The sequence below is a fragment of the Lithobates pipiens genome, unplaced genomic scaffold (genome assembly GCF_037356315.1).
Source record: "Lithobates pipiens isolate NorthernLeopardFrog02 unplaced genomic scaffold, aLitPip1_a1.2 Scaffold_18, whole genome shotgun sequence".
Lineage (NCBI taxonomy): Eukaryota > Metazoa > Chordata > Amphibia > Anura > Ranidae > Lithobates > Lithobates pipiens.
In genome coordinates this window covers 485,159,233-485,182,540 of record NW_027507758.1, presented here as the reverse complement: position 1 = coordinate 485,182,540, position 23,308 = coordinate 485,159,233, and the positions used below count along the sequence as shown (strand labels likewise).

The 23,308-nt window shown below is 41.7% G+C and overlaps 2 protein-coding genes across 3 annotated transcripts in view; one reads left to right on the top strand and one right to left on the bottom strand.

Annotated features, from left to right (window-relative positions):
- Positions 1-5,528, top strand: part of SNORC (secondary ossification center associated regulator of chondrocyte maturation) — a 57,299-nt gene extending 51,771 nt beyond the window's left edge. Inside the window, exons 2-3 of the mRNA XM_077488482.1 lie at positions 2,096-2,269; positions 5,122-5,528. Of these exons, the coding sequence (XP_077344608.1) occupies positions 2,096-2,269; positions 5,122-5,231 (284 nt within the window). The 3' untranslated portion in view covers positions 5,232-5,528. The remainder of the gene's footprint in view (positions 1-2,095; positions 2,270-5,121) is intronic.
- Positions 5,529-6,849: 1,321 nt separating this feature from the next.
- The window catches only part of NGEF (neuronal guanine nucleotide exchange factor), a 204,042-nt gene continuing 187,583 nt past the window's right edge, over positions 6,850-23,308 (bottom strand). For both annotated transcript variants that reach the window (XM_077488480.1, XM_077488481.1), the window contains 5 exons: positions 22,795-22,958; positions 20,057-20,212; positions 15,870-15,949; positions 12,970-13,074; positions 6,850-7,150 (listed from right to left, as the gene is read on the bottom strand). In XM_077488480.1, the coding sequence (XP_077344606.1) occupies positions 6,966-7,150; positions 12,970-13,074; positions 15,870-15,949; positions 20,057-20,212; positions 22,795-22,958 (690 nt within the window). In that variant the 3' untranslated portion in view covers positions 6,850-6,965. The remainder of the gene's footprint in view (positions 7,151-12,969; positions 13,075-15,869; positions 15,950-20,056; positions 20,213-22,794; positions 22,959-23,308) is intronic.

Sequence of the window (23,308 nt, the reverse complement as noted above, 5' to 3'; positions counted from 1 at the left end):
GAACCAGCTGAATTTCAATCTACAAATAGCCACCTCAATGCTAAATTTTTCTGCACATGTTCTCTTTCTGTGAAAAAAATATAAAAAGAGGCTAAAAGAAGCCCAGTAATTGGCACAAAAACAGGTCCATGATTTTCAGAAAGGTTTCTGTAATTCGAAGGAGCAATTTAAGGCGAATTGCACTCTTAGAAATCAATTTATTTAAAATATTAATCTAAAAAAAGTTTAAAAAACATGACTGCTCTACTATGGCTATAAGTATTGAAAACGTCATTCTTTTTCTCGGTAAATATACTTCTAAAGGTGCTATTGACATGACATTTTCACCACGTCAGTAACAACCCATGCAATCCATACATACAAAGAAACCAAAACAAATACGTTCAGAAATTAGGTTATGTATAATAAAATGGAATGACACTGGGAAAAATATTAAACACATGAAAAAAGGGAGGTGCAAAAGGCATAGAAAGCCAAGACACCGGCTGAAATCTTTCGGTAATTGGAAAGCAATCCTGCCCGTTGTCAGTGTAAGTTAATATGAGCTGGTTCAGTCTCAACTGGTGGCCTATAAAAAAAAAAAGTCTCATTACTAAGGTGTCACACAAGAAACATTTAATGATGGGTAAAAGCAAAGAGCACTCTCAGGACCTTTGCAACCTTACTGTTGCAAAATATACTGATGGCATTGGTTACAGAAGGATTTCCAAACGTCTGTATATTGGGGCCATACTCCGGAAATGGAAAGAACCCGATGACCAGGTGCTACTTGCAAGATTTCTGACGGAGGAGTGAAAAAAATTATCAGAAGAGTTGTCCAAGAGCCAAGTACCAGTTGTGGAGAGCTTTAGAAAGACCTGTACTTGGCAGGTACAATTGTTTCAAAGAAAACAATATACAACAAAACAAATGGACCAGCACTCAATGAGTTAGGGAGTAAAAACAGTCTCACAGCAGACAAATTAACATAAATAGTCCTAGTTTATTCAGTGATGCATATAAACAAACAATCCTGTTGTTAGACAGGAAGGGTTATAAGGTAGGTAAAGTCCACAGCTTACAGTTTCACAGAATATCCATGGAGCAACAAGGAGTTGAGGCTTGGGGCTTACAAAAGACCTCCTGCAGCATGGGGGGGGGGGGGTGCCAATAGCCCCTGCTGCCGATTGTGGAACATGCTCACCAGCATGTTGGACACCAAGTCCTCTGGCGTGCTGACAGGTGGAAGGGAGAAGCTGCAATGCTGCAGTATGAACGATGCTATACGTTCCCAGCATGTGAAGCCCAATGGATGTGAAACCCAGCTGTGTGAGAGTGTCCCAAAACGGTGTAGACCTCAGGGAGATGGAAAACCAGGGCTGGATGGGCCGATGTAGATATCAGTCAGCGTTGCTGGGGTTCTAGGGGTGCTGGTCGTTGAAGCACCTCATGGACCTACGTCCATAGACCTAAGAAGGACTTTGTAAAAGTGCAGATGCACGAAACACGTTATCAAGGCAACCACCACAGCCAACAGGTCACTTAGATCCATGAGCTGCTTCAACGACCAGCACCCCTAGAACCCCAGCAAAGCTGACTGGCATCTGCATCGGCCCATCCAGCCCTGGATTTCCATCTCCCTGAGGTCTACACTGTTTTGGGACACTCCCACGCAGCTAGTTTTCACATCCATTGGGCATCCATTTCTGACCCATACCAGAATGAATTTCTATTTAACCTTCATATAAAATTGTCTAAACCTGTTTAACTATGTGTATCCTAAAATACAGGAGTGAGACTGGTAGGAATAGTATAATTAAAATGTATAAGGATGGGGTTGAAAGTTAAGGAAGGGTGGGAGGCCTAAAGGGGAGTTCAGGTTTAGGGAGGGGGGTTAGGATGATGGGGATATCACCCCCATCTCTCAGGATCTATTTTTATTAATTAATGCATGTGTGTAACTTTTAAACTGCATATAAACCATACTTTCACAGATAAAACTTGAGGTGAGGTTGTTGTAGATGAATATGTGGTTTAGGGTACATAATTATTGATGTATTGCACATACCTATTTCCCGGTTTGTGTCATGATCCTGTTATGTTTGATTTGGTACAGTAGGCTATCCCCAAGCGGCAGCACCCACAGTATGGCAGGAGCCTCCAGAGCTTCCTTCAGGAGCAGAACCCATTGAGACCACGCCATCTGTGCCCTTCTCCGATGCTACTGGAGTTCCCCCTGATGCCGCAGAGCCAGACCCCACATTTGAGGATCCTCTGGGAAACAGTGATGGTATGTGACATCTTTACATTTTTATACAATGTGTCTAATGAACAATTGCCTGTCTGAAGGAAGAACTTTCCACATTGTCCATAACATCCAGAGCATGGGTCTTCAAACTATGGCCCTCCAGTTGTTCAGGAACTACAATTCCCATCATGCCTAGTCATGTCTGTGAATGTCAGAGTTTTACAATGCCTCATGGGATGTGTAGTTTTGCAACAGCTGGAGGGCCGTTGTTTGAGGATCCCTGATCCAGAGAGATCCCCTCCACTCCCATACTACTCAGCAGGAATGAATGCTGATGGTATGGACTAGAAGAACAGTTCTTCTCTCACACACACACGCAGTCATTTTTTGGATTTGTTTCTACTTTTTACTCAAGCTATTTTTCTAATGGAAGAACTTTTACACCAGTAAATAGGATGTACTCCAAGTTAAAGAACCACTAAACCAAAGATAAAAACAAAAAACAAAAAAATACTTTATATAAATAACTGAAAACAACATTTAAAATGATAAAAGTACAAGCAATACAGAAAGTCCATCCTGCGGCATTTACTAAATGCTGCAAAGTCCTGTATCCCGCTTTATTGGAAGAACAGTTCCCCCCCTTCTATTGCTCACTGGGTCAGGAAAGTAGAGGACATTAAAAAGATGGAGGACTTGATCCTTACGGCACAGGATAAACAGGAGATTTTTAAACAAACCTGGGATGGTTGGAATGTTTTCATATTTTCGCTGGAGGGGCGCCGCCTGCTCTCGCCTTAGTGCCAGGGGATGGCCTGCATGGGCCCCCTGGGACGGAGGTCGCCATCGCGTCTTTTCCCTCTTTTCTTTCTTTTCCTTTTTCTTTTCTTCTGCTCTCTGTATTCCTCCCCCCCCCCCCCTCCCTGTTACTCTTTCTTTTCTTTTTAGAAAAAGTGAAAAGTGGGAACGACAGACCCCTTCCCCTTTTTGGGGATAGATGGTGCCGGGGGGACTTGGGGTTTATATGATCCCAGACCCTGGCACGATATACGCGCTATATGTTACTTCGTTATGATTGCAATATGACAGTCCTAAAGTCCCAGTTTTTGTCTGTATTGAGTTTTGCTTCAATGGATTGTACTTGACTTGTTGTTGTATGTTGTAATGCGGGGACGGTCTTCCCCAGTTTGGAGTTGAATAAAATTTATATTTGAAAAAAAAAAATGATAAAAGTACCAACAGCTATACAAAACATGATGTACTGTAGCTGACGCATCTGACATTTTTTATCAGGAAAAAGAGGTCTGCCAGTGGTGTTCCAAAATGTCAGAAGATTTTGTTTAACCATTTATGGCACACAATCAGTATGGTAGCAGAACACCTTAACCTGGTTTGCACTGTAGTGCCTAATTGTAAGGCTCATGGCTGAGCAGTATGATATGAAATGCATTAAGGCTTCTGCCATAGCTCCAAACTGTCCCTGATTTCGAGGTACAGTCCCTGATTTGGAACAAAGTCCCTCTGTCCCTCTTTCATCCACATTTGTCCCTCATTTTGGTCTGATCTATATAGTTCTATATAAAATTCACTATTTATCTTTCAAAAAGTGTTTCCCAGTACTAAACCTTTCACCCAATTTCTAGAGGAATCGTAGTGTTAAAAAAAAAGCACTTGTGGATTTAACTATTTTTTTTTTTATATAATTCTCCTTTAAGGGGGCATGGCAAGGGGGTGTGTCCTATGCCTACATACTTTTGCTAATATGTGTCCCTCATTCTGATCTCAAAAAGTTGGGAGTTATGCATTCTGCTACCGTTGCTGATTTTGTGCCTTTAATGCTCCCTTTGCCCTTTTTGATCCAAATCCAAACATTAAAACGGAAAACACACTTGCGATTTTTGTAAGTGTGTTTTCTGTTTGAAATGTTCTAATAAACCAAAGGTTTTACACTATCGGAGCATCTATGTTTTCTGTACATGTTCCATGCATCTATTGTTGAGGTTATTTGGAGAGCAGTTGGTGAGCAAGCAGGTACGATCTGTGTATTCAGGAGTCACAGCTACACTTTAAGCATTTGCCTGCACTGATCCTCTGTAATGGGGGCTTACGATCATTCGATTGCATGATTACCACAGGTGATGTGAAGCAAATTGGTTCCACTTGATATACCCCGGAGAGTATTTATTATTACAGGCTTCCCTGGATCCTCTGTAACGGGGGATCACAGGCTTCTGGTAAGAAGTAATTTTATACACAATGGTGGTGGATTGAGCACTAATCTTCTCTGCACCAACATTTGAAGATTTATCATCATTTCTGATGAATTTTTGTACAATTTTTTATTAATTTTTTTTTACTATTTGTACTAAAAAATATATGGTATCCACCCGTGTAAATGAATGAATGCTTCATTCATTTATACGGGTGGATACCATCAATTTTTTTTATATATATGATTGGACACTTTTTATTTGTGCTTTTGTTATTTATTTTTTACTCAATATATTTGATTTTGAGTTTTTAGCAATTTGGGTTTCAAGGTTTCCTATTCAATGTATTTTAGTGTATGTAAGATTTACAATTCTTGCTCATTTAACACATGTGGTTCATCACTTTATGTCAGATTTTGAATATCTCTCAAACAGTGGGGTAATTCATTAATTTGTATTTATTGGTATATTTAATCATTTTTGTAGTTTTAGCGGGATTCTAGTTTTTTCCAGAAATGCAGAGATATCCAGGTAACCTTAATTGTATTAAGATCAAAGATATCTGAGTCCCTCCTCCAGTTCTATAACAAAACAGAACATACCAATAAAACCAACTATCTATATGCAAAATATTACATGTTAATGAGACACAAATGTTGCATGTTTTTGTGATCCCTTCTGCAGGTTCCCTGGGTCCTGGAGCTGTCGCTGCCATTGTTCTGGCCGCCCTCCTTGGCGCCTCTGTTCTCATCGCCCTGATTGTCATCACCCTCCGAAAATTCTCTGCTCCATAAAAGAAAATCCAGTCGCATCCACTCTTCATGGGCAAGCTGCAACTGTGAGATACGTTACCAGAAAATAGGCCCATTCATCCCCACAAAGTGGCTTGATGCTGTATTGCAAGAATTTGTGTGCTGGCTTCACTAAATCCAAATATTGTAAACGTGGGTCTTGTAGAAATCCAAAAGTGATCCTCTCTGCACCAGAAGAAAATAAAATACCTGTCTGAAAAGTCTCTATTATGATGATGTAAGATATACATCATGCTGTAAATGTATTTAAAAAGTATTAAATAGAATATGAAAATAGAAGTATGTTAATACTGTTTTGAAAATGATTGAGGTGACAGCTGCTGTTGCTAAAGCACCTGGGGGGAAAAAGAAGGGGCAGATCTGTCACTGAGAAAGATGTGCTATGAGAGATCTGCCACTCCTTGTACACCATGACCTCCCTGAAGGTACTGGATGCTTGCTTTTCTTCATTAGATGAATTCATTGCACAAAGATAAGCTAAGAGCCACACACTCTCTGTGGTGACAAGTGCTCCTCACACTCTGAACCCATGTATAGTCTGACAAGCCGTAGCTAATTCTTTTGCATTTCTGTTTTTTGGACGGTTGTAGCAACTCTTAGCCTTTAACTACATGGGAGATTTGCTGACTGCAACACCAATCGGCTACAGCTGGTATTTAACTAATTAAGTATTAGACCTTCATAGCATGAACTACAGGATTATATGAATCTCGATTCATCTAGATGCATTCTATGGCCTGAACTACAAGACGGTGCTTTTTTTTCTTCCATTTGCAGTAAATTATACAGTATAAGATTATGGTATTTACCATATCCCACCTTTATCTCCTAATAGGCCCACACTGCATTCCAGCAGTACCACCTCTTTCTTTAAGCGGTCGGTGGGGTAAATTTGCCTTTTGAGGTTCTTGAAGTTAACCTTTTTAGCGACACAACATCGAAATCTGAACCTGCCATTGGAAGCTGCCGTTCCATAACTCACAAACTACATACTAGTTTCAAGGTAGTGAAGACTGAAAAAAGCCGGATTGGTTTAGGCCTTCCAAAATAAACAGGTATATGAAGCAGAGATGGTTATTGGGATCAACCAAGAGGGTCTGCTGAAAGAGTAAATGTGCATCTATAGCAAGCTTTGCAGTATTTTAGCTCATACCAGTCTTCCAAATCTCCTCTCGTCAAGGACATAAAATGGTCAAATGATATAAACATACCTGTATTCTTAACATATTTTAACACATAGCTGCAGCTATTGTTTCATATATATCATGTAGCTGCACCTCCTCATTGAAAAACTGAGCTCTTTTCTCTGGGCCAATAAAGTCCTTAGCACAGCCCAGATGATTCTATAGTTAAAAAACAAAAATAGAATTTACTTTTAGCACCTCTTAGACAAGCTTAGGAGGGCTTCATATGTCAGCTCCTTCTGTGTGCAGCGGGTTGTAATCCATTACTAATTTCCTATGCTATGTATAAACCCTTATATAACCTTCCTGTGTATATATATTTGTGTGTAGGATATTTTTTGCCTGTCAGCTTGTGCTGTGCTCAGAAGGCTGATGAAATGCCATGTCACTTCTTGTAAGAACACCAGCAACACAAGTTTGTAGATAATATACATATATTTATATAGAATATTTGCATCGCGTCACAGACACACCGCTCTTCTTCCCAGCCCAGCCCCCAATGCATGCTGGCCCCCCATTTCATTGCCAGGGGTCACTGCCGCGTCCTACTTCCCATCTTCCGCCGGTCTTTGTTCTGGCTGCCATCATCAGATTTGTGCACCCGTAAACATTCCTTCAGGTTCTGTGTCCTGATGTCTTTATTCATGATTTCCTCTGCCACCGAGCTGGGGAACCAGCCCCTTTCTTGGTCATGCAAGCGTTCTCCGTAAACCCAACCTGTCGGACAGCAAAGAAAGGCAAGTCAAACAATGTATTGGTGCTTCAATACAGTTGAATGTGGTAAATACAGTATTACTACTTCTTTCTTTGGAGCAAACTTTATATTCAGAGAAAAAGGAATGCTTTAACAATAACAGCATCTAAGTAACAAAAGAAAACTTTGGGTAACGTCATTAGATCAGTGGTCTCCAAACTGCAGCCCAGTGGCCGGATGTGGCCCTTTACTTGTCTTTATCCAGCCCTTGAGGCATTATTCTTGCCACTGACACCAACAATGGGACATAATTCTTGCCACTGATGCCAATGATGGGGCATGATTCCTGCCACTGACACCAATGGAACATATTTCTTGCCATTGACACCAACGATGAGACATAATTTCTCCCACTGACATCAAACGATGAGGCACTATTCTTTCCACTGACACCAATGATGGGGTCAGTGGAAAGTCCCACTGACACAGACGGGGCACTATTCCTTCTACTGACACCAAAAATGGGGCACTATTCCTTCCACTGACACCAAGGATGGGGCACTATTCCTCCCACTGACACCAATAATGGGGCACTATTCCTCCCACTGATACCAATAATGGGACAGTATTACTCCCACTGACACCAATGATGGGGCACTATACCTCCCACTGACACCAACAATGGGGCATTGTTTACTCCTACTGGGCACAGTCTGGCCCCCCTAAAGCCTGAAGAACAATAAATTGGCCCTTTGTGAAGAAAGTTTCGAGACCTCTACACTAGATGGTCATACATGTGTGTAATCTGAACGCTTTGGACCATTTCACACGACTGTTACAATCTGGTCTTCCTGTCAGTTTTTCTGGTGGACCTGATCGGACCATCCAGAGGATATAAATGGACTCTGCTGTCCATTTACATCTGCCTACCTCCGAACCGATAAAAACCCAAAATGGATCCGTTCACCTCTGTGTAAGTGGACTGGACCGAGAGGTAATTGGGCAGACTCAGTCATCTGCACACTCTACTCAGCAGGGCATCTGTGAGCGGATCCTCTGCTGATCGGAGCGGAGTCTGCGCCATGTGAAAAGGGCCTAACATGGCAAAACACATACAGTATGTGAGCACCCAACAGACATTCAAGACATTGGTGATATTTTATTAGCTTAGAAAATCAAGCCAAGCCAATATATTTGACCTGAATATTTTCACCAGTGGTTCCTGTAGTGGTCTTAAAGAGAGTCTGTCTATGACGTGCCTCAGGAGGTTTCAGGCTAGGCAGGTGTGGGGTGAACTTCCACTCTTCTCGCCTAGGCAAACTGAGCAAAAGTGGAAGCTTGTACCTTCCTGGAATTGGTACCAGCTCCCAGAAAGAAAAAAAGTAGTTCACTATACTTAGAGCGGATGGGAGGGGAAAGGAGAAGAAAAACGAAACTTCCCTTTTTAAGAGAAGTTCCATTTTTAGATGACCTCATCAGTCCATTGCTGCAATTTCACTGTCCAGCCAGCAGTCTGGGGTGCAGAGCTGACACCGCTGTATTCTTTAACTGTAACAGAAAAGGGGCCGTCATCTGCTTGCTTGTGCTGTGCAGAGGCACTGTCCATCCAGTCCAATCTCATGAGTGGATGGACAGAAATCCAAATCCAAACAGCTCCAATCTATGTATATTATCTGAGCATTTAGCATTTGCCTGGAGTTCAGTTAAATAAGGGTATACATGAAAGTGAAAGTCAGCAGTGGCAGTTCTCTTATTGCTATCCTGACAGGTTCTCTTTAAGGGGTCTACTCAGGTGATACTCTGAAGTGTGTACTGACAAAGCACCCCATAAGTTGGGGCTCATTTAAACTTTCTTTGTCTCTGAAGCGCAATCTGTGTACAGTTTGATCTTCAGTGAGCTGTTGGTGGGTAGGAAGTGTTGAATCACCTCCTCACTGCCTGTTTTAACCCCCTGAATACCGGGCAACTGTACCACAACTGCATGCGTGGTTGCAGCACATTGCCATTTGCTTTAATGGGTCGCACACAGCGAGTGATAGCGCCCACCAACTGCAACAGGGGGTATAATTTATGCTGGGGCCATGGCTTCTGCAGCAAAGTGGGGGTGCGGTTGAGGGGTGGTGAACACGTGGCTCGACCACATGGTTTTACCTCCAATCTCCACTCCGCAATCACTAGTGTAAATGAGCCCTTCTGAGCAGCTGTTTTGAAGCTCTCAAATCACCCTTCAGCTCCAGCCCTGGAGTGAGTAATACTATTACGAATAGCATTGGCCTGAGAAGAAAGGTGGTGATCTCTGTTGCTGACTTGCTATTGACGGTGCAGATGCTGCTGGAGCCATCATGCTTATATTTACTTTATTACTATCCCTTCTGGTATGCAGATACTTGCTCCAGGTCCTTGTCTAGTAATGTAATGAAGGAAGGGTGATGACCCCAGGGCATGCACCTTTCCAAATCTATGTTGACAGGTTTCTATTCAGATCTGTATTTAGCATTCCCTAATTACAGCATGTTATTTTTAGTGTTTTGAGTAAGGTGTGGTACACATTGACTCTTAAACCATTTATCATAGTGAGAAGGGTCAGCAAAGTCCAATGCACCTAATCCTACTCCAAAAATGACTAATCTGTCTGGACTGAGAGTGTGTTAATAAGAAAGCCATAGAAAGCTTGTGAAATACAAGATGTGATGGGCCAAAAATAGTCTAGCATGGAGCAAAACATTTTTTCAGGAGCCTTGGAGAGAATGGAACCAGCAATGTAGCCTGAGTATGGAAATGGCAGCTTCTGGGACAGGTATTTTGCTTTGTGCCATACTGTATATACTGCTATCAGTAACTGGTAGGTAGATGTATTCCAGAATTCCAGGCGTAATCATCTAAAGTAGGGCACACACAGTCTAAGCCCTTGTACACAAGGTTGGACATTCCGACAACAAAATCCGTCAGATTTTTTCAAACGGATTTTGTCCGAAACTGGTGTTGCATACACAGGGTCAGACAAAGTTGTCGGAAAATCCGATCGTTCGGATCGTGATGAAACTCGTTCATTGTGAAGGGACTACGTTGCGGCTAGTAGCCAATAGCTTTGGTCTAGGAATTTGATCTGAGCATGCGTGGCACTTTGTCCGATCGGAATTCTCTACAAACGATCGGACAAAGTCCGATCAGATCATGTTGTGTGAAAATTTTATATCCAGCTCTCAAACTTTGTTGGTCGGACATTCCGACGGAAAAAGTCAGACGGAGCCCAAATACGGTCAGATTATCCGACAAGATGGTCCGATCGGACATTTTCCATTGGAATGTCCGACCGTGTGTACAAGGGCTTACAGTTCCCTCTTGCTCATGTGCATAGCTCCCGACTGTCCCTGATTTGGAGCAAAGTCCCTCTGTCCCTCTTTCTTCCTCATTTGTCCCTCATTTTGGTCTGATCTATAGAGTTGTATATAAAATGCACTATTTATCTTTCAAAAAGTGTTTCCCAGAGCTAAACCTTTCATCCAATTGCTAAATTGCTGCATTTGCAAATGTCAAAAAACAATATAAAGGAATAGTAGTGGTAAAAAAAAAAGCACTAGACCGTTTGTGTGGTATTTACCAAAAAACGCTGTCAGTGGGGTTACCCGCTGACAGCTGAATCTAAATAAAAGAATTGGGGGCAATAAAAAAATCAGGGGAAAAAATGGCGTGGGGTCCCACTCCACTGCATACCAGGCCCTTCAGGCCTGGTTTGGATTTTCAGTGGAACCCCACGCTAAAATTGTTTTTAAAAATGGTATGCAGCCTGGCAGGTCAGGAAAGGGAGGGGACGAGCGGGTGCCCCCCTCATGTACCATACCAGGCCACATGCCCTCAATATGAGGGGGAGGATGCTTTAAAGGGGGGGGGATGCTCTGCCATGCCCAATCAGAAATGTGTTTATTCCACCACAGAAAGGAGTATTTTTTGTTCTACTATATTCAAACACACGAATCAGCAGTATAAAAAGAAGAATTTTGTGTACAGCATGATGTTTCCAGCATACAGGACTGGTGCCAGAGTGTGTTGGGTCAGGATGGTGGATGCAGGGAATGCTGGGATTCTCTGTATTCTCACCCAGTCTTCTGTTTTACCGGGTTTCTTTGGTCCCATTATAAGATACTCTGTAATGGTCCTACTCACAAACAGGATTTTTATGTCAAACTGGTTCATGTACAGAGAAATAAACTACTTTCTAAAAACGAAAATGTTTTATGCAGTTTATTCCAGTATTTATTTGTTTGTGTAATGTATCTCAGAGGTTTGTCTGTGCCCCTAGTACCAGGCGCAATCCAAGCTCCGGTATTTAATGTCTCTTGTACTGCGTGCAACACACCCCTACCCTCCTAAACTGAAGGGAACCCAGTAGCTGCAATCAGTGCTGCAGTGTCAAAGCGATTAGCTGCTGTAGGCGCCATTCCTATGAGCATGTATCAATCTAACTACCTAAAGCTGACAAGCAGTCAAACTATACAGTTGGGAGCTTGCTCTATCTGTCAAAGAGTTGGGGATTTTGTCCAGGCACTTGTGTGATTCGGGCACCCTTTAAGCTAGCAGGTTTCCTTTAAGTCATTTAGGTGAATAAGATCCCAGATTCCTTACACATTTCCTGGATACACATTCCATTAGAACATGTGTAAAGAGATAATGGTGTTATTTTTTTTTATCATGGAATGTACTAAAAAAAAAAGTGACATGCCAATGTCTCCTGAAATGCTGTGGCTTCTATAATAAAGACAGAACCTTTCACCAATCAATACAATAAGTAGAATGATCAAATTCAAAACAACAAGCAAAGACAACTGTGGTCCACTCAGCGGTCCACTGGGATCTGTTTATGCATGAATATATTGAAAGAGAGAACTGCTTCTGCTTTGTGTACCTAGGGTAAGGTGGAGGCTAGCAGCAACATATATAGTTCAAGTATCAAGACACTCTCACATATTGAGCCCAAAACAACATTCTAATATGCACTTACAAAAATATAAAGGTGCAATCTTATATGTGACATTTCAACATAAATACAATGAGTTTACCATTGGGATCTGTGTCATTTGTCTTCCAACAGGTCCACTTAGACCTGCCAAAATGCTATTTCTTCTTGTGCAGTGCAACGTCAGACCACAAGAGGGGGAGATTTACCATCTAACCCCATTACTAAAAATAAAATAGCCTTGGACTGTCTGTATGACCTTTCTGTAAATGTTCCCAAATACACACATTTATTGGATTCAGAAGCGCATACTAGCCACCACACTCAATGCTATTCCATCAACAAGTGACCCTTTCCTCCATCCTTAATGTGGAGTTTAGTTAATTGTAACCTACAAAGAACAGTATACAACTGAATGTAAAAAAAGAAAAGAAATGCATGCTATATACAACACAACAGTCCCAACTGGAGTTCCCCTTCAACATCCTGTTGATTTCAATGTGTTGCAAAAGCAGCATTTGCCAAATAGAAATGAATTTGATGTAACTTAGTGATTATAAATCTATGTAGTCGCAAGCACAACATTTCAGCTATGCACAGAGCTATTGAAATGTGAGCAGAATAAATTAAATCTGCTTGGGTGTTTCATAGTGAAATGACAAAAATGCATATTTGGAAGCGGTCCATTTCCATATCCAAATAATAGCTGTGCAGATGAAATCTGTCACTGTGTCATAAATAGTTACTCCCTGTCATTTGCTCTGAAAGAATTTCATCCTGTTACTGTGACACACATATTCTGCTCCTGGAATCTGTCAGCCCATTATTAAGGAGCTCAGTCTGCAAGCATCCCTGGGGACCCCAGGCTGTCTCCAGCAAGATACATACCATCATCTGTCCTGTCCTGGACGTTGAGCAGGTCTGCCAGGTCCAGAGACAGCTCGTCTGGCTCCTGGGCAATGTATGGGTGGACGCATTGCACCTGCGGGCAGTCTGAAAAGTGAGCAGACATAAGATATAGTGAGATCTACCTGTAGAAAGTGAGGCAAACATACAACACATAAATAAATGACACATATGAATATAAGGTATTTGTCAGAAGTGAACCTATTGACTGGGTAGCTTGTAACAAGGGGGGCCACTACATCAGCACCACTGAAAAGCCAGGAAACGAGGATGAAGACGTTTGCCAGCTTCCATTTCTTGCCTCCTAAAAATGTGGGCTACCCAGCTGTTCTCTGTTCCCTTAATACTGACCCAAAAAAGCATTGGGAGAAGACAGAAGGCTTAAAATGCTGTAACCACTGGACCACCATGAAAGTCAGTAGGGCAAGTGCCATTTCACTATTAAAGGTGTCCAGTGATATATGGCCATAAGCACATTTTTCAAGGGTATAGACTTTTCTTTATGGGTAGCATGTGTTACACACCCAAATTAAAACTTCACTATGGGAATTGGGTGTCAGGAGCTGGCTGTCAAGTTGATCAACAGTGATAGTTATAGTGTGATTTAAAATGCACAATATAAAGTTATTTATGGTAGTCCACATGTTGAGGATAGCCATGTTGATCCATTAGCTAGTTGACCTGGACTGAAGAGAAGCTGGCCTAGAACTTAATTGCACTAAAGGGCCTTTGAAAAGCTCAGTGCACCTCAAAAAGTGGTTCCCTGCACAAACAGGTATGACAGAAAATTGTCTGTCCACACATCTTGGGGTGCAATATCTACAGACATTACAATATCGCCTCAACCACAGGTCACTGAGCTTTATGCTGTGTACACATGGACAGACTTTCTGGCAGACTAGGTCCGACGGTCTTCCCAATGGACTTTTCAGAGGAGTAACGACGGACTTCCGAACAAATGGACTTGGCCACGAACAAACGGACTTGGCCACACATGAACAGACTAAGTCCATTCGAAAGTCTGTAAGTTTTTAATGTGATGACATAATACAGGACTAAAAAAGGAAGTTCAATCGCCAGTAGCCAATAGCTTCCCTTGTGTCGTATTTAGTCCGTCGGACCAGCACACAGATGAACGGTTTTCCCGATATTTGAAACAGTTTCTATTTCTAGGTCAGTCGGATTTTTATAATGAAAAATGATCAGATTAGCCCACACATGATCGGATTGTCCGACAGACTGATCCTGTCAAACCTAGTCTGCTGGAAAGTCCGGTCGTGTTTACGCGGCATTAGAAGAAAAAGATTATCCAAGTATACCACCATGAATGGTTCTCTACACATTTCCAATAAATATCTACAAATATTGGAGCTGATATATTAAAACTAGAGAGGACAAAATCTGGTGCAGTTCTGAACAGAAACCAATCGCTTCCAGTTTTTTTTTTTTTTTTGTCAAAGCTTAGTTGAACAAGCTGAAGTTAGGAGCTGATTGGCTACCATGCACAACTGTACCAGATTTTGCACTCTCCAGTTTTAGTAAATAAACCCCATTGTTTTTTACACATTTATTTTAGTATGCTGTATAATGTATTCTATTTGTCTTGTATCACAATTTTCATTTTAGACTTGAACTATCTTTGTTCTCCAGAAGCAGAGGCTTAATAACAGAGACAGTGATGGGTGCAAAAGATAAAATGTGAATTTGTTTACTAGCTAACATAAAGAACTCATTAAAATATAATGTCAGTTTTGTGGTATTCTCTATTGATGTGGCATAAAAGTGTTTATAACAATGGTTTATTTTCTCTTTATGATGCCCTATTTTTAAATTCAAATGTAAGTTAAAAATAGCTGTGCCGTCTCCTCTCTTCCAGAAACTGTAGCATTTGAAGAACCAAAATTCATTATTTTTTTAAAATTAAAAATATGGTTGAATTCTTTACAGGCTACATTTATCCATAAAGGTCAGAGTATCCATGGGGCCTCTAACTACTCAAATGAGATCTTGTAACTTGACGCCCCTTTGTAGATACAACCGGAGGCACTGTTTCTGTTAAACATTGTTGGTACTTTTCTATGCTAGAAAAGCTATTGCACTCCACTGGAAGAAGCAGGTTCCTCCTTCTATCTCTTTTTGGAAAACTATGGTAAGTTTCATTTTATAAGGATACCTATGTGTAGTGGTTGTCCTACAAAATACGACAAAGTATGATCTAAGTGGTTGGCTGACCCCACCACGGCTACATCATGATTCCTTATTTGATTGCCACAGATATATTTCCCTTGAGTTTTTCATACCCCAAACAAGATGGGCCACCTTTGGAGAGCTTGTTCTCGCTTACTATTGCAGCTATTTTGATCAGTACATGCCTGTTTGAAATAGCTCTTTTCTTAAACCACACCTTGTTAATCCATGTGCCATCCATGCAAGAAATAATTACTCATGTGTTAATGTTGCTCTGGCACCCCTGCGTGAGTGGCACACATTTTTTTTTTTGTATGTGAAAACCTCAATAAATATATTTTCAAAAAAACATTGTTGGTAGGTTAAGGACCAGGAATTTAGTTCTCTAAAGGAGGGTCTGTAATAATTAAGTTAACCACTAAACAGGGAGCTTGAAAAAAATATGAAGATGAAAGACTGGGCATATGAGCAAGAGAGAGCTACAGCTAAAAGCACCTTGTAGTAACAAAGCAGGTTACTGTGAAATCATGAAGAAGGAAGGCACTGGCTGTGTGCCAACTGCCCTCAAGGGCATTAGGTGAAAGCAAGCACGAAGCAATGGTAATGGCAACCTATGATGAACCAATGTATTTATCTGCACTGGGCCCTCTGCATGAGAAAAAAAGCAACAAAGAAAAGATGGTATTATTACTTACCAAAAACTCGAGTAGTAACCGAAACAAATTTTGTTCTTCGGTTTGGAACTAATGATGTCATCCATCGTTTCATTTCACTCCTGAAAGACACATCCATTTTACATTTTGTGCATGGAATATGGACCTTCATGCTGACCCTACTAGTAAAACATCAAAATCTATTTCATACAACTGTAATGAATGAATGAATGAAATACTTATATAGCGCACAATGCGAACTGAATCGCCTCTAGGCGCTGTGGCGAGCTTTGATCATCTGCTAAAAGAGGAAGGTCTTGAGTTTTTTCCTAAAAGCCAGGTGATTTTCTTCCAGGCGGATGTTGATTGGTAGAGCATTCCATAGCCGAGGCCCTTGGACAGCGAATCTCCGATCCCCCTTGGATTTATACCGGGCTTTGGGCACGAGGAGGAGGTTTTTGTTGGCTGATCGAAGACTGCGGTTTGGTGTGTAATGATTTATTTTCTCCATTAGGTATTGCGGAGCTTCTCTATGCACGCATTTGTGGGTGAGGCAAAGGGTCTTGAACGTGATCCGATTTTTTACGGTTAGCCAATGTAAGCTACTCAGCGAAGGAGAGATGGATTCCCAGGGTTTTTTTCCTGTTATCAGCCTTGCCGCTGTGTTTTGGATCAGTTGTAATCGCGCAAGTTGATATTGTGGTAATCCTATGTAAAGCGAGTTTGCGTAGTCCAGTTGTGAATTAATGATTGTTCCAACTACCACTGCTTTGTCATTCTTTGGGATAAAAGGGATGAGTCTGCGAAGCATTCGCAGCAGATGGTGAGATCGACTGACTACTGCTCCTATTTGCGCATCCATTGACATTTGTGCGTCTAAAATAACCCCGAGACTCTTCGCTTTGGTCTTTGGGGAGATAGTCTGCCCAAAGACGGTTGGTGGAGACCAGGAGGTTTTGGTTGCGGGCTTATGAGTTTGGTGTAAGATAAGAAGCTCTGTCTTTGATTGGTTCAGCTGGAGGGAGTTGGTGGTCATCCAGTCCTCTATTGATTTGAGGCAGTTTTCAAGTTGTTGTTGGTGATCTTTTTTTCCATTGATCCGGAAATAAAGTTGCGTGTCGTCAGCGTAAGAGTGGAAGCAGAGATCTGAGCATCTGATGATTTGAAGGAGTGGGCGAATGTAAATGTTGAAGAGAACGGGTGACAACGGAGAGCCTTGAGGGACTCCGCAGGTGACTGCCCGAGTTTCGGAGAGGAATTTTCCTAGTTTCACTGTCTGTGACCGATTTCCTAGGAGGGACGTGAACCATTGGAGATCTATGTCTTGGACTCCGGCTACTTCTGTGAGGCGGACGAGTAGAGTATTGTGATCTACTGTATCAAACGCTGCACTTAGGTCTAGCAGTACGAGGAGACACGGCTCTCCGTCATCTGCCGCTTCGAGGGCGTCATCCCAAATCTTGAGGAGAGCTGTTTCTGTTCCATGACCCGGGCGGAAGCCTGATTGCAGCGGGTCCAGGAGTTTGTGAGTATCCAGGTGAAGTTGTAGCTGATGTACTACAGCTTTCTCCATGATCTTAGAAATGGTGTTGAGGCTTGTAATCGGCCTACGGTTGTTTGGATCCTGAGGGTCCAGGTTTGGTTTCTTGAGTAGAGGTTTGACAATGCCTTGTTTGAGGATGCTGGGAACAATCCCTTCGTGGAATGATCGGTTTATGAGGTGGGTTATGGTTGGAGCCACGATGTCGGAGCATTCTTTCAGTAGTTTTGTGGGGATGATGTCAATAGGTGAGGTACTGTCACGCAGTTTATTAATGATGTTTTTTGCGGTGTCTACGGTAATTGGGGATAGTGAAAATTTTGGCGGTTGCGGTATGTTGGTGCGGACATCCTCTTTATGTATTTGCTGGCTGAGGTTGGATGTTTTCTTCTGACAAATTGTTTCCCTGATGGTTTTGACTTTATCGATGAAAAAATCCGACAGTTTGTCACAGTAATCCTGGGATTCGCTTTCTGGGGGTTCTAGGCACACCGGATTCATTGATTGATTAACCAGTTTAAACAGTTCCCGTGGTTGGTTTGCGGCCGTTGAGATTGTATATGAGAAGTGGTCCTTTTTGGCTTTGAAGATTGCTTTCCGATAATTCTCTGTCAGACCTTTGTAGTTAAATAGGTTTTCCTCGGTGGGATTTCTTCTCCATGTTCTTTCCGCTCTTCTGCGTTCTTGCTTTAGTACGGAGAGGGAGCTATTAAACCATCCAGCATTTTTCTTCCTGATGAGAGCCCTGCGTTTTGGTGCTACCGAGTCTGCTGATTGCAGTAATGCCTTGTTCAGGGAGTTGAGTGTTTCCTCCGTAGAGTGGTTTAAGGTTATTGTAGATATTTTTTTGGACAGAGTGGTTTTGAAGGCTTCGGAGTACAGTTTTTTATGCGATCTGGTCCAGTGCGTTGTTACAGGTTTCCGTTTTGCGTTGGTGATGTTGGTAGTGATTTTGAATTTGATGGCGTGATGATCCGTCCATGGCAGAGTTATGTTGTCGAGTATGTTGACGTCGATGTTCTGTTTGAAAATGAGGTCCAGGGTGTGTCCTGACCCATGTGTGGGAGTCTTTATCAGTTGCTGTAGACCCAGTTCTTCTAGTTGATTGATGCAGGCAGTCGCAATGGGGTCTTTAGGCTCGTTTGCCCAAAGGTTAAAATCTCCGAGTGCCAGGAAATTTTTGAATTTTAGGGTGTGCATTGCAAAGGATTCCGTGAGGGGTGAAAGAAGATTGGACTTTGGTCCCGGTGGTCTGTAGCACAGTAGTATATGAGTGGTGTCATGGGGTGTTGGTTGAAAATGTAGCGTCAGGGTTTCCATAAAAGACACTGGGTTTTGAGATGATGGTTTAGTGAGATCCAGGTGACCTTTAAAGACCTTTGTAAGCAATGGTTTCACTCACCGAACGTTGTTACTGAAATTGAGGGTTAAGTACACATAGGACCTGTACAACTCCCATGGCAGACTACTCGAATATGCATTAGAGAGATGGAAATACAATATAGTGTCTAACAGGCATTGATAGATGTGTATTTTAGCCCTTATACTATACATATATACTTTAGAAGGAGGAGCACTGAAGGCAGGCCTGCTGTTCTCCTGAAACATCTCATGAGTCCTTATGCAATGCAAAAGAAAAAGGACATTAGCCATAGTAATCAGATATAAACTCTGCTACCCTAAGAGCCATTGAACAATGAAAGCTGAAATCTGATTTCTGTGCCCTTATTCTTTATTTTTGGTTTACAACGCTCAAACAAAAATTCTGGTAGGAACACAATTCCACTAGTAACTAGAAGCAAATAGAAAATATGTATGTTAACCAGTTCCAGACCAGCCGTCGCAGTTATACAGCGGAAAGTTGGCTCCCCTGGGTGAACCGACATAGCTGTACGTCGGTTTGCCTTTTGACCACTAGGGGACACCCGCACAGTGACGTTAGAGCCGATTCGCATGGACTGCCGGATACCTGCAATCGAGCCACACAGAGACCGAATGAAGATCTGTCAATGTAAACAGATAGATCTCTGTGCTGTCAGGGATGAGGAGAGCGATCTGTTGTTCATACTTAGTCCCATCCCACCACAGTTAGAATCACTCCCTAGGTAACACAGTTAACCCTTTGATTGTGCCCTAGTTTTAACCCCTTCCCTGCCAGTGACATTTACATAGTAATCAGTGCATATTTATAGTACTGATCGCTGTATAAATACCAATGGTCCCAAAAATGTGTCAAAAGTGTCTGATCTGTCCATTACTAGTAAAAATAATAATAAAAATGCCATAAATCTTTCCCCGATATTGTAGACTTTTATCACCAACAATATGTAGACAAATACATATCGACCTAAACTGAGGAAAAAATTAGCTTTTTTTAAAAAAAATTGGGGATATATATTATAACAAAAAGTACAAAATATTGTGTTTTTTTTCAAAATTGTTGGTCATTTTTTGTTTTATAGCTCAAAAAATAAAAACCGCAGAGATGATCAAATACCATTAAAAGAAAGCTCTATTTTCTATTTTGTTTGGTTACAAGGTCGCACGACCACACAATTGTCAGTTAAAGCGATGCGGTGCCGTATCGCAAAAAATGGCCTGGTCATTGAGTAGCCAAATCTTCTGGGGCTGAAGTGGTTAAACTATAGTAAGAAGTGGAGGTAAGTCTTTCTTCAAGGGCTGTACTCACTGGGATGAAGCCTTTAGCATATATGTAAACTCCCTTTCATGTGCATTCTCCAGCAGTCTCAGGATAAACACATTGGCGAGGGTCTGGCCCTGGTCTTCCAACTCTTCTACGCGCAGGAGGCCACGTGCTGCAACGTCAAACACCTGGTACCGATCCCTGATGATAAATGAGATAGGTTAGAAATTCTATAGCAGCTTACGTTTTACTGAAGAATATAACAGACTTATCAGGGAGCTGATAACAGCTGTTTGTAAAACTAGTAAGTAATGTAAAATATGGTACTATAGAGACATCTGGCACGACTTCTAGCTGAACTCCAGGCATGTGGTTAAATGCACCAGAGAAATGCATATAAAACTTCCAAATGGCTCTGCAGCCAGTTTTGTGATCCAAGAACCACTTACATATAGTATAGCCAGATCCTTGACTTTCAGACCTCCAGCAGCAGCTTGGAGAATGGACAATTTATTAGCAGCAGCACACCAGTAAGGTTACCCCTCTGCTCAGTATGCTCTCTTTTCATGTCAGAATATTATCTTCTTTTGTACAGTGGATTGCAGGAGACTGAATATAGATAAATTAAAGGATAAGTTCCCCTTTTGTAACATGTTGCATGTTACGCCCATGTTCAGGATGTAATATGTTACAAATGCACCGGGCACCGCACCACTCCCTCTTGTTTTGACAGTGAACAGGGGATCTTCTCCTCCCTTTTGCTGTCACAATCTAGAAAAAAAATGTGGCTCCATCTGGGCTCATTTACAGTGTTCTAGGAATAGGAAAACTACAAGTACTGACATCCTTTGCGGCTGTCAGGTTGTAGTTCTCAATGAACTACCAGGGGGCTGTTGAGTGCTCTAGGTAGTTCATTGATGCTTCCTGTCACAGTGTAATTTCCTGTCCGTATCGGAGGTACGAGCAGACAGCTACACAGACAGTGTGCAGGACTATGGCATTACGCCCACAATCTATTGATCGTTTGTACAATACTTTACGGGCCCCTAACAAAAAAATAAATAAATGCATATAGGCAAATTTCCTGAAGACGTGAAAACACGAAATTCATTGAGGCTACGCGCTCGTTCACACTGACACCACTTCCGGTACGCCCGGTTCCAGTCTCTGGAGTGTTGGAACACACGCCGAGAGTCGGAGAAATGGCGTCTTTTCCTTGCTATTGAGCTGTACATGCTAGTACTAGCCTATGGCACCATCAAATGTAAGTGCATTATCTGGCTACTTTTTGGTTAAACCTGCACAGGCTATATTGCGCTATGTTATATACTCAGTTTTTTTTTGCGTTTTTCTGCATAAGTATTGAAAGATCCAGCAGCTGATGCCAATTAAACTACGGATCATCGCTCTCTGATGTTGCCCATCCTTCTATGAATATTGAATTCCATGCAATTTTCTATATAGCTATTTCACTTTTTGGTGAGTTTTTTCTTCTCACACGAGTGTTGGAGCACGGAAACGTAAAGATGACTCATTTCACATTATTGATTGATTTGATTTCCTTTTCTTTGAATTTTTATTATATAATGATTTATGATATGCTGAATTAGCGCCATCCTTTTATGTTTAATTTGTTTCGCACTTATTTTTTTAACCTGCAAAAAATTTGCATTTATTTTCTATTTTTTGTAATGGTGAACTTTAAGGCAGCTACATTATTATTTATTTGTTTATAAGTAAAGGTAATTTTTTTTTCGATTTGGATAGAGTGATGAGGAGACACAATCACTGTGGGTATTTATGACTATCTATGTCCCTGGATGACATTTCTCACCATTGTCACTAGGAATGAAGGTGAGGGTATTTGAAAATTATGAGAACCGTTACCAGAGCAGGAATAGAGGCAAATCTTCCAATGGGGATACTTGTTTACATGACAACTGTCTTATAGGATTTTCCCCACATTGAAAAGATATCCTCTTACTTCCTTTTGAGTCTACGGGGCAGGAAGTAAAGGAAAATGTTCTCTGGCAAAAAAAAAAAAAAAATGCAGCGGTTTTAACCTTCCCCTACGCAATCTCAATGAAAAAATTGCTTTAGATATACTTAAATATGGTTGTTTAATATCTACCTGGAGTTCAGTTTTGTGTGAAGCATAATAGACAAAACCTCCAAATATGTCCCTATCCATACACCTGTGTGAAGGCAGTCCCTTTCCTGTCTATTGTGATGCAGCGTCTGCAAGGACACAGCTGCTGGTCCCAATTTGATAGCTATGAGCCTGCTTGCACGCGTACGCACACTGTCTGCATCCGGGAATGCGCACCTGTACTGCTGTCAAATTGGGACCAGAAGCTGGGCCTGTGCAGCCACTTCATCACAACAGACATGAATGGGACTGACTGCATGAAGATGAATGGAGCACCTGTGCATCGCATGCGGGTAAAGATAGCCACATCACTTCACATGAGTGTACAGATAGGTATGCCTGTATAAATGAGGCCTAAAACAGGGAGTGCCAAATGTTAATCTGAGCAATAGATGATCCCTGACAGCCCAGTTCATCAGGTTTATTACAGTGCTTTTGGTTGGGACTGCAGCCTGTCACATGGTTCTGTGTTCAGCAGCGACCATTTCAAGGCCCAGTATGGGTGGGCAAGGCTTCAGTGATTGGAACAATACAAGAGTTGGGCACGATTAATATTAAGCACATAAACTGCCCTCCCCATGCTTTCCTAGATAATACCAATAACTTGGAGCTGATTGTTTCATATGCCACTCACCCAGGCTGACGTTTGCAGAGGAGGAGCAAATCATTGAAGAGGAAGAGATAAACTGGGCGGAAGAGTTTCTTCGTGCGGAGGGTGCGGGATGTGCGCGGTCCTGACATTTGTTGTAACTCACCTTGCTTTAATAGCCATCGTGAGTGAGAGATGATGGGTACAGACTGTCAGAAAGAGGGAAGAAGAATTAATAGAGGGAAAAAACATGGAACAAATGTATAGGGTTCAGATGAGTGTGCTGTATAATGCAATCATTTTAGGTCCTACAATCCACCCGCTCCCTGATCCTGGAAATATCCCACACAAACAAGTAGAATGGATAAATGTTTTTTTTTAATCATAAGTGGCACAATGTGTAACAATAGATGTACCAAGGTTAGAGAAAGTTAATCAGTGCCAAGAATCATATATCTCACAAACACACCTTCTTTATTGCTGAGGTTGTTTAATTGTTTGTCCGTGGTATGTGAAAATCTTTAATGATCCTTTAACATTTTATCGGCAAAGGTGTTCT